The sequence below is a fragment of the Uloborus diversus genome, chromosome 9, assembly GCF_026930045.1.
Source record: "Uloborus diversus isolate 005 chromosome 9, Udiv.v.3.1, whole genome shotgun sequence".
NCBI classification, from domain to species: domain Eukaryota; kingdom Metazoa; phylum Arthropoda; class Arachnida; order Araneae; family Uloboridae; genus Uloborus; species Uloborus diversus.
In genome coordinates this window covers 5,440,189-5,452,896 of record NC_072739.1, presented here as the reverse complement: position 1 = coordinate 5,452,896, position 12,708 = coordinate 5,440,189, and the positions used below count along the sequence as shown (strand labels likewise).

General features: G+C 32.0%; 1 protein-coding gene across 1 annotated transcript in view; it reads left to right on the top strand.

Moving 5' to 3' along the window:
- The window catches only part of LOC129230105 (acetoacetyl-CoA synthetase-like), a 119,891-nt gene that overhangs the window by 29,003 nt on the left and 78,180 nt on the right, over positions 1-12,708 (top strand). The window contains exons 3-4 of the mRNA XM_054864506.1: positions 3,960-4,063; positions 10,312-10,426. Coding sequence (XP_054720481.1) covers positions 3,960-4,063; positions 10,312-10,426 — 219 coding nt within the window. The remainder of the gene's footprint in view (positions 1-3,959; positions 4,064-10,311; positions 10,427-12,708) is intronic.

Here is a 12,708-nt window from a genome sequence, read left to right as displayed (position 1 = left end):
GCAAATTTTTCATTTTTCATTTTTTTGCATTTTTGTCATCTATTGTACGTTAGCTTTACTGTACAAGCTCACTTATTTGGTTTCCGCTGGAAAAAGGGTGCGAAAAAGACGTCCAATTCCAACATTTCCCTATTATTAGTATTGAATCTAAAATGTATTTCTTCAAATATCTCGAAAACTCATTCCTGCAGATACTGCCGTTTACCTGCACACGGCAGTATATTGTACCATATGTAGTCTATTCCAGTCAGGAAAAAAAAAATACCGCCGAAGATTAAAGCATTTGGTAATACAGGCAATTTTTAAAGAATGATACTCATATTGTAGTATTTTGTTGTAAGTCACAAATTCTTTTTGTTAATATAAAATGATAAAATTACTGTTATTAACATTTTAAATATTAATTGAGACCTCCTAATATTCAACGCAGTATTAGTTTAATTAATATTTAGCCTATTCGTAATTTAAATAAATTGTACAATTAGTCAAGTACATACGGACAAAGTTGGATGGCCCAAAGTGAAATAGCTTGTTCCATTTAATCACTCAATCATTTAATATAAATCACATACATTTTTATTTATTAATTAACTCATTTACATTTCTTCATTTAGTAATTCCCTTATTACTCATTCATTCACTTATTTTCTTATTTATTCACTCTTTTACTCGCTTGTTTATTTTTCTTCATAGATTAATTGATTTATTCATTTTGTTATTCATTTATTCCATTCAAACTTTTATTTACTAATTCCTTTGCTCAAAAATATGTTTTATAATCGAATAGGGAAAATTCTATCAGGAAAATATTTTATTTTTCCCTTTGCCCCATAAAATTTTAAAAAAAAAGCGAAAATTTTCCACTTTTTTTTAAGACTCAAATTTATTGCCAAAAATAAAAAATACTGTTTCGACGCAATGTTTATTATTAAATAGAATGTTCTTTCTTTATGTGCTGTAATTTTCAAAGCCAATTTCCGATTTGTTCATTTTGAAAAAGATCAGCCATCTTAACCATTTCACTTTGCCCCACATACCCCTACTTTTTAAAGAAGAGATTTATTTGCTTAAATTTCACCGAAAAAACTCCCAGCATGAAGTTTCTGAGTTAGTCTTAATATTTAACAAATGCTAAACAGTAGGAGCCAAAAGTCTATCATTTTTGTACAGCCCAAACTTTCTCCATAATTGAAACAACCTCTCTCAACTGGAGCAAACATTCCGATTCATATTGTAATATTTTGTTGCAAACAGAAAACTTTTTCGTTATAATATTGACGTTATTATCATTTTAAATAATAACTGAGACCAACTAATATTCGGTGCAGCGTTTATTTGTTTAATATTAAACTTATTTTTATTTTAAATGTATTGTGTAATACAATTAGTCAAGTGCACACAGAGCAAAGTGGATGAAGAGAAGTGTAATACAGTCGAACTTGCTTATAGCGAGCCCTGTGTTAACGAGAACTTGGCTTTAGCGAGGAAATCATAAAGATTTGGTTGGTACAAGGTTAAGTCTATGGGAACAAATCTCGCTTTTAACGAGCAAAGCCCGCTTAAAGCGATCAATATTTTTGTAATTCATATAATGTCTGTTAGTTTTCTCCTAAGAAATTATTCTATTTTTGGAGAAATTCCATTAAGATTTTGAATTCAACCAAAAGATAGAGATAAGACATAAATCATGAAAACAAGTGAAGACACGGCCCTTTTTTTGAAATTCGTGGAGTAGAGGAGTATTTAAAAATTATATATTTGTTGAAGAGAATGCTTCATATCCGAGGTATACGTCCGAGGATATTGTACCTGAAGGTCAAAAAAGAGCAAATAAATAAATAAATAAATAAATGCTACCACCATCATGACAAATGACAAGAATTTGAAGTTAAATATCCCTCGACATACTAGGCTCCTAAATTGCAGAAAAACTTCAAATTATTTTGAAGCCACGGATGCAAATGACGAGCACTCGGTTATAGCGAGCAAATATCGCAGTCTCTTCGCGCTCGTTATAAGCGAGTTTGACTGTAGTTCATTTCATTTACTTTTAATCGTTGATTAAATCACATACGCATTCATTTATTGATTCATTTGCATGCTTTCATTTAATAATTCACTTATTTATTCGTTCTTTCACTTATTTTTTTATTCATTCGCTATTTCATTCACTCATTAACTTTTCTCATAAGTTAATTTACTCATTTATTTATTCATTCATTTATTTATTGTTTCATTAAGTATTCATTTATCCATTCACTCTTTTATGTATTCATTTATTGGATCAAAAACATTTTTCGTGATAAAATAGAAAATATTTCATCAGAAAAATATTTTTGTTTCCGCTTTCCTCCATGAAAAACCTCAAAATTTTCAATTTGTTCATTTTAAAAAAGATAAGTTATCTTAACTATTTCACTTTGTCCCACATTTCTCTACTCTTTTTTTTTTCTGATTTACGAGAAGGTGGTTAGGTCCTGATTTCGGTTCATCTAGGCTCTTCTGTAAAGATAGGTAATCCTTTGTGTGACTTATACTTTGTTGAAAGTATTTTCATTTGTTACAAGGTAGAGCTAAAAATAGTTGTGTGATCTTGATTTTTTTTTTCTTGTGAATGCATTTGTAGATTTGTACAGAATTTTTATTAGTTCATAAAAACTTATCGAGCAGTTTATTTCATACAAGTAATAGTCTGATAATATGACTTTCACTGTAAGTGTGAATTTATATTTCAAGTGTAGTTAGAACTCTTATTTCTTCCAACATTTTTGTCCGTTTATGCTTTGTTGTTTGCAGTTGCTCAAGGAATTCTGAATCACAGAACGTAAAGTGTGAAAAATTCCAGCACAGCAATTCTAAATCAATTCAAAAATTCGTAAAGTTATTAAAAATTCCTTCTTAAGTACAAGTTTTCTTGGGGAAAAAATTATGTGTCGTAAAAATACTAAATAGAAGTGAAAAATTTATATTTCCCCCTTTTTTTTTGCATTATGAACTCATTTCACCCGCACGTTTTCCCTCTTGCCACGCTCTGGCTCTTTTTGTGCCTGAATTATTCATATTCACAACAAATTTGTGTATTTTAATGAAGAAAATATATTATAAACAACCAGAAAACTAAACAATACTTGAATTCCCCTTTTTAATTGTTACCAAAAAAAAACAAATGTGTCCTGTTTCGATCGCTGACAAATTCAAGCATAATTGTAAAATCAATTATCTGTTTACATATACATAAACATTATATATATATATATATATATATATTATATATATATAATGTATCATCAACTATTTCTGACGGGCAACGAAGCTCAGAAAAATAAAATCAAAGAATGGACGTCATTCAACGGTCAAGTGAAAATAATAAGCAATTCGTGATTACTCAAAAAACAGTGATTATAAAACTAATTTTGTTAATAAAGTTAAACTAATTTCAAGGCTGAACTTAAGCAATGTGGATTACGCGTTTAAACTGATGACATATAACTAATGAAGAAATCACCGAAATTCTGCATTATTTAAAAAGTTTAAAATGCCAACTGTCTACAAATATATGCTTGTTTAAGTTCCGTAAAACTAATTTGTTACTTTGCAATTGATTTGTTTAATTTATTAACAAAACTTACTGTACAACTACGATTATTTTTCACCATTTTTGACAATTGAAAAATAATTACGTTACTTCCGTCACACAAAAAGATTCCGGATCAGAATTTCAAAGCCCTCGACGCATTAAAAGTTTCACTTCAGAAATAGTTTTACTTATTTAATGGTTTATATTAATATTGTAAAATTAGAAACCATGAAAAAACATTTCTGCGGATTTACACTATAGCAAAAGGGAACATTTTTCTCAATGCCGCTATAAAACACTTCAGGTAACAAGTGAAGTCAAGATTCTTGTTTAGTATATTCAGGTAAGATCTGTAATAACGGCATTTTTTTTTCTTTTTCAGAAAGCTATTGGGAGCTACATGAATGGTCTGTAAAAAATTATGGAAAATTCTGGGAAGAAGTATGGAATTTCTACGGCGTGATCCATTCAGCACCCTATCAAGAGGTCAGTTCTTTTACTACATTAGAGTAACACTGTTTTTTCAAATTGCATAATTCTTATTATAAGAAAATGTCGTTAAATAGTACTTTAAATAATAAATGGAAGTCAGATATTTTTAAGAGTCATATTTTTATAGTAGTTACCGTTTACAAGATTTTGTGGAGTACTTCTTTACAGCATAGTGGTATAGTGGTAATATAGGCATGTTGGTAGTGTACGATAAAGCAAAATTAGTCGTATTTTTGTTATTATCACTTAACTGTTAAAATCAGACAAAGGAGGAATTAAAAGTGTTTAAGCATTTGCTAGCTACAGTGTAAAAATCTTTAAAGAGATAACTTAAGATAAATTACCTCTATTCCTCTTAATAGAAGAATTTTAGATATATTTCAGCAGAAAGGTGACTTTAGTCTTTTGTTGTACTACTAAAAAAATGTTATTATTAAGCTCGTAGTAGGTTAAAGTAGCAATAATACGCAGATAATACTACACTTAGTCTTCATAGAGCCGCTATATATACAGGCCGACGAATCAGCTTAAGTTTAGCCATTTGGATCCGAATTTTCATAGTTGCGGAGCTAGGGTTACCGGAGCAAAGTTTCGGGTTTTGCCAAATTAGCCAAAAATAATACTTTATTTAATAAACAATTCACGTGCCGCTAATAATTGCTCACAGTGAGAAATCACCAAACGCGAAAACTTTGCCAGAAAATATAACCAATCAAACATGTGCTCCGATCCAAAATGGCTGAACTTAAGCTGATGCGTCGGCTTTCGTCATCAACATGACGAATGAGGGATGAAATCGACTGCACTTTGGCATGTGTCATGGTAACTCAAGTAGTTCAACTCGTAAAAAGGCAAGCAATAAAGAATGTCATTCACTCATTTACTCTTCGTCATGTTAAAGATGGAAGAGAAAGAATAAAAAGTAGAGAGAACTGCCGTGCCAAGCACAAAAGTCGTACCTGCACTTTTTGTCAAAATTGAGTTGTTGTCACCAGGTGGTACATTGCCACATATTTTACCAAAGTACAATGTTTTATGGTCATTTCTCGATGAGAAATATATATTTTCTTAATCTGAAAAAGTTTCATCTGAATCAAATACATAGAGCCACACAACTTTAAAGGGTAATTTCTCATTTCGAACTCGGCAGTATAGTTTAGAGACGTAATTATCAAAAGCCACGAAACAATGTGTTCCTTGTATTTCTTTTCTTCGGAATTTTACAATAAATTCTTAAAATTTAGCATTGTAGAAAAAGAAGTTCATTTACACAAAGTTATACATAATGTAAAATACACCGCCAACTACGGGCGAGAAAAAAACCTTTGTATTCTATCACAGCATCTTTTTTTTTTTTTTTTAACTGTTGCCATTCCAAAATGCAAATAAATAGTGCAGACGATAAATAAATTAATTTATTTCAAAGAAATATATAATATTGCATGTAGCAAAAAATTCACGGAAAATAAAAGCAGTGCACTGCAGATTGTAAATTTGCAAGTACTTGTAACAATAAATACAATTGTTTTGTATTATATTAACAAGGTAATTATGATCGAAAAGAGTATAAATGCATATATGTTTCTATGCACTCAATTAATGCTTTTTTCGTATAAACCATGTATATACGCCAAATATTTTCGATCAAAATTTACAAAACATTTTATATGGAATCGTCTTAAAACTAGTAGGAAGCATTGGCAGCTTCTGATGAAAAATTGATAGCGTATCTTCGCTTTTCACTGCCGGAAGTGCGCTGAGTGTTCCCACTTCCAGAAAGGAAGCTCGGAAATCATTCCTTTTTATCAACGTCAACAGATAACTATGAACATTCCATTCATAAACTGAAAATTCCTATGCTCCAATGAAAACGGAATTAGGTGTGTAATTCTCGATAATTATTTTCGTGATTTCTATCGTAAGCAGTGGCGAAACGCGTCACAGAATGTAAAGCAAACGTAAGCTACCGGAAATAAATTATTTTCATGGCATTTTTATAGACATAGCAGGCCAGTTCTATGAAAAAATGATTTGATTTAACGATAATTTTTTTAACTTTTTATTTTCAAATGATTTTATACATTATTCCCCTTGGTTGGCAAAAATGTCATTCCGCCAAGAAGCAAAAAAAGCATTAAAATTGAAAAATAAAACAAAATTAATTTTTCTGTTTTGTTTTTCATATTTTAATTGTTAACGAAGAAATTCAAAGAAAAGATAGCAGTTTTAATGAATATAATGTTACTGTAATCATTTAAAATTCCGTCATACATGGAAATGCCCAGCAGTTATTCAAGTTAACTTAGATACATGAGGCCTTCTTTTTTTTTTAGTATTACCATTCCAAAAAATAAAAAAAATTAAATTGGGATCACAGATGACAGTTAAAAGTGGCACACAAATATAAAAAACTGTTGACAATAAAATAATTCTGGAAAATTGCAAAAAGAAAAAAAAAAGGCAGATGGTAAACTACAAGTAGTAACATAAGTTCTTAACAAAGCGGTTCTGGCTAAAATATCAGTATGTAGTACTCTTAGAGCAGGAATTAAAATGGAGGGAGCAAGTCCAGTCATTGGCTCAGCAAAAGCTGACCCAAAGACCCCAAGTCACGTGACTCAACAACGACGAATCGTTGGCACGTTTTACGCGAAACAAGCCAACGACACCTGATTTCTTCCAACGCTTTGCTTTAAAATCTACCACGTGACTTGGGGGTCTTGGTTTTATGAATGAAAGTCTTCACTCCCTCCACTTTATCTCTTCTCAATGGTAGGGTAACGACCCAGAAATTGGCACTTTAAGAGTTTGTCCTTAAACTTACCTCTGTTTTCATTACATAGAAAAAAAATATTTACTTGCAAATATTTTTGTATCAAAGAATGCATATCTGTGCATCTATTTAGTTCACTAAAAGCAAAAATATCTGTGTTGATATTTTTATAAAAAATATATGTATACAAACTTACCAAAATCACCAATAATTGGCACCTGATACCCCAGTGTATGACACCTTGTGATCCAGTAATTGGCACAGGTTAATAGAACTGGAAAATCACCTTATTTTTCACTTTTAGATAACACACGAATTTTATCATCATATGAAAAATAATTAATGTTAATTTAAAGTACGTAATTTTACAAAAAAAAAAATAAAAAATGTTAAATCACACATCTTAACGTTAAAAAAGTATTTTGAAGAAATAAAAATAAATTTGGAATGTTACATGGAAAGAAATATCGAGATTATTGCTGTTTCATTAGTCAGTATGCAGTTTTGATTTTACGAATTATAGCTGTTTCCACAGAAAAAGGAACATTAACCTGATGATTCTAAGGGTCCATAAAAAATGAAACAATACTCCACAGTCGCAATATCTAAATGATTGCTTTTTATTGCATATTTGCGCTTTTATTACATATTTGTTTTTTATTGTTTCTCTTAAAAATTTAACAGTAGTTTCTGTAGGATTCAAATCAATAATAGAACCAATATAATATTGTTGCTGCAAAAGTATCAGAAATCAAACTAATGACATATTGTTCAACACATTAGTGACTATATGCACATGTGCCAATTATTTGAGACTAGTAAAACTGAAGCACCACTAAATGGCATACATCATTACTTCAAAAATCCAAAAAGGGACAAAAATATACTTCTACCCACTCTCAAAGTAACACCTTTCAACTAAACAAAACTTTTACAACCAAAATTTAAAGTATACTCTCAGTCGGAATTTTATGGATTGATGCGCATACTTCCGTTAAGTCAGAAAAGAAACTTTTGCAAGATGGCTGATTTGACACAAGCCACAATTGTTCTCTTTCCTGCGCACTGCTACCATTTAGTAACACGAATTGGAGTTATAATCTTTAAAGTAAATGTACATTCAGATGGTATATAGCCTTCTACTTTTAAAAAATTGAGTACAAATCCTATTTTAGGAATTTTTTGTTGGGAGTGCCAATCACTTGGGGTGTTACCCTAGTACCATTTACTTAATTATAAACTCATTAATGTGTATTTTTATGTTACATTTTAATAAAGTGTCTGCTCCGCCATTACACATCCTATCTCGTATGGTGCAACAGAATGGAAGTAAAAACATTTCGTGGTTCTTCATTTCCATGGAAATTGGAAAAGAAGAAACTTTTTCATTTTTCAAAGAGCAATAAAAAAATTATCTATTCATATTGCATGACGTAATAAAAGAGAGAACTCTCAAATTCTTTAATATGATATTCAATCATGTCTTATGGTATTACACCTTTAAAGTTTCTGACCGCTCGATCACAGCTTAAGCAACAAACACAAGAAACTGGTTTCTTTGTTTTAACATTTCATTGTATTAACTAGTAGCTGCGTTGCCTGGTCGACCTTGAGAATAAAAACTGTGTCAAGTGACATATATTCAACAATCAGGCTTAAATAAAGGAAAAAAAAATCCACCATGCAAAATTTCCCTTATAAACAATGACGACAGATATTAAAATACTTGTAAGAAATTAAAATGAGAAAAATGGATTTAAAAAGCGTTACCATCGAAACACAAAATAAAATAAGCTTAAGAATTGAAAGTGAGAAAGATGGAAATAAACAATGGATTCAAAAAGCGTAACCGTGGAAAAGCGAAAATAAAATGGTTAACAACTTGAATGCAGATGAGATTTTTCGAACTTAATTTTGACTTAAAATTCTTGTAACGTTTTTTCCTTTGAAGATAGAAGCTTAGTTTTTCGACCATAGGTCGAGATAGATTTGGAGTAAAAAATGTCTCTCTATCCAAACGTGTCAAAAAGAAAACTGTGGGACAATTCCTTCACTTTTTATTCAAATATTTATTGAAGAAAGTAGTGCCGAAATTTCAGCTAAGCCTAAAAAAATTCGAGCTAAAAACGCAAATGACTCCCGCCGTAATTAAGTTAGAGCATTAAAACAAATTGCGCAGAACGCGAAAAATTCTACCCTCTCTAACGATATATAATATTAAAATATGCAAGTAATTTTTCACCCCCATAATCGGGAATTTATGTGAAAATTGGGCCTATATCGGAATAAAAAAAGAACTACTCATCGGATTTTTTTCGAACTGGTCTGCAAACCTTTTCTGCACTTAAAGGAACAAACTGAACATTTCAGCGAAATCGAGTTTTCCCGAGTTCAAACACACAGACGCTTTTTGGAGACTTCATTTTATACTATACGCAGAGCGGCCAACTTTTGAAAATCCAAAATCGTAGCAGCATTTTGCAGTGGGGGGAATCCATGAATTTTCAACGGTATAAAGAACAAAAAGAATGATACTTAACAACTTTCAAGTATGATACAGAAAATATTAATACGGAATTTTAGAAAAATTATATTCTTCATTTAATTGTTTTCAGTTTTTCCGCCGAAGATTCAATGACTGGAATCAGTGTCGCGATCTAAAAACCGATCCATCTTTACACCATGCAACTTTCGAAAAGCGATGCTTGTTGCACATAGACCGTCAGCATACGTGTAGAACTTTGACTTTCTGAACTTACCGGTTTAGTTTTCATGCTGTTTTTTTTTTCTTTTTTTTGGGGGGGTTATAAATTAAAAAAATCCAAAAATCGTAGTTTTTGGATCCGCTTTCGTAGCGTCGTAGTTTAAAGCTGTAATTCGTAGTAACTACACTGTCAAAAATTCAGGAAGATTTTCTGGTAATTGTTACTGTAAAATGGCAGACTTACGGCATCGCTGATTTTTACGGTAATTTATACGGGAGAAATAAGCGATCCCAGCGCCAATTGGTTGCTGTGACCTACAGAGGAAACCGTTAAATTTTACAGTAACATTTGACTTTTACGGTAATAGTTACTGGCAACATGGATGCCAGTAACAATTACCGTAAATTTTCCGGAAATTTTTTAACAGTGTACGATTTTTCCGTAGCAGTTGGCAGTTCTGACTATACGTAGAGATTGTTTGCTTTTTTTAACAGCTCACAATTTTAGTTACAAATTAATAAATACAGGCTTCATGCCCCCAATCACCGGCACAGATGTGGTTTTACTCAAATCACTTCCACAATTAAATAACTTTTTGGAGTTTTTGTGGAGGAATACAATTTGAAACATAATGTCCCAGAACATCGAATTTTCAGTCGATACATCGATATTTTATTTTTGGACATCGATGTTTTGTCGTCAATGTCAATTCTCTTACTTGGACTGTTCACATTTTAACGCTTTGAAATCATTTTCTTTCGTAGACCGTGAAGAATGGTAAAGGATTTATCGACATCGAGTGGTTCAGCGGCGCTCGCCTCAACTTCGCCGAAAATATGCTGCGATTCAGAAATGACGAGATCGCCATGATTTGCATTGGTAAGAAGCCCTCTTGTTTTCTTTAACATCAACAACTTTTAAAACGATATGTTGACAGCTTAATGGGATCGTTTCCAAAATTTTAAAAGTTTTTTTTTTTTGAAAGAGCATGCTTAAAAACATAGGATCTGACCATTTTTAAATAATTTGTTTAAGTTTAATATTTTTAAAAAATTACTCAAATCGGTGCTCTTTCATTGTTTAAGCTTCTGCCGATGGCATCATAAATGACGAAATGCCATTCAGTGTTGCCCTTCACCGACCAAAATATTTAATTCGCATCTTTACTCACGTGTATTGGTAACGATATGGTTGATAGAGAGCAATTTTAATTCGCTTCTTGATTACCATAACGTGGAAACGTGGTAGAAAGATGCGCCAAAGAGCATCATTTGTGACGTCATCAAGACCACGCCTTGTTTGAAAAATCGGACATTTAAAAAAAATTAATTAAAAAATAACTGTTGGGAAAATGAAAGTATTTTCTGGATCCATGTTGGTTTTTTTTTTGCTTATTCTATCAATTTCAGTGACAAAAAGTACTACTTTTGACTGAAGGAAACAACCCCATTGTATAACAAACAACAGATATTTGCAATGATTAATTCCCAAAAAACGGATGAAAAGGTTTCACTTAATGCTATTCCGGAGCTAGATAAACTAAGAGAAAAGACACTTTAGCAACTACAAAGCTAAAAGTATTTCTTATTACAGTAAAAAGCTAAATTTTCAAATACTAAAGTTCTGCACATACATGCAAGCTCTCACACACATACATACATACATACATACACACACTGACACACACAAACACGCGCACACGGGTGTGCACCGAAATTTCGGGGCCCGTCACAGATGACTTTTACAGACCTCCCTCCATATTGTTTACCCTATATCCCTACACATATTTTACAACTCATTTTGAAAATATCGGGCTTCCTTCAGGCTCGGACCCGTGCCAGCAGGTTTCCCTACCCCCACCCGTGCACGCCCTGCACACACACATTATTCATTTATTGGTATTGAAGTTCATATTCGAAATATGCATGTATTTGAAAACTTACTGTAAGTGCAGGGTTGCTAACCTTGGAGAAACAATTTGAGGAGCATCTGTGGTGATTTTGAGGAGCAATTTAAAATATAAGGAACAGTTAGGTATATTTAGTAAAAAACCAATAAAAATAACTAAAAGCACTTATCTAATATTGTTTTAGAGCTTTTATTATCATTTTAAGCACTGGTATAAAAATAATTATTTTTAAATTGATAAAACAGCATTAAACACTATTTCAATTTTTGAGTATAAAAATTTTAATTTTCCATACTTCATGTTTGTTATGATAAAATAGCAAAATTTAAGCTTGAAAACGTTCGGCTGGGAAACGCGGAGTAAAAGAACTTCCTTGCGGAGCCGCGGGGTTTCGCTATTTTTGCGGAGCAATTCCGCAAAATGCGGAGCTGTTGGCAACCCTGTAAGTGTTTGAAGAAATAATTTAAAAAGTAATTAGAGAGACACAAATTTCTAAATGAAAATGGGGTTGTTTCCTTCAGTCAAAAGTAGTACTTTTAGTCACTGAAATTGATAGAATAAGCAAAAAAAAAAAAAAAAAAAATAATAACATGGACCCAGAAAACACGTTTATTTTCCCCAACAGTTATTTTTTAATTAATTTTTTTAAATGTCCAGTTTTTCAAACAAGGCGTGGTCTTGATGCCGTCACAAATGATGCTCTTTGGCGCATCTTTCTTCCGCGTTTCCACGTTATGATAATCAAGCGGCGAATTAAAATTGCGCTCTACGCTTGCCATCAACCATATCGTTGCCAATACACGTGAGTAAAGATGCGAATTAAATATTTTGGTCTGTGAAGGGCAACACTTAGAGCCGCTATATAGACAGGCCGACGCATCAGCTTAAGTTTAGCCAAGTTAGATCGGATTTTTCATTGTTGCACTGCTTGGGTTACCACAGCAAAGTTTCGGATTTCGCCAAATTTGACGAAAATAAAATTTTATTTTATAAACAATTCACGTGCCGCTAATAATTGCTTACAGTGAACAATCACCAGCGCGATAACTCGCCAGAAAAGACAACCACTCAAACACGCGCTCCGATCCAAAAAGGCTAATCTTGAGCTAATGCGTCGGCTCGTATATATAGGGGCCTTAGCAACACTGAATGGCATTTCATCATTTGTGACGTCATCGGCAGAAGCGTAAAGAATGAAAGCGCACCGATTTAAGTAATTTTTAAAAAAATATTAAACTTGAACAAATTATTT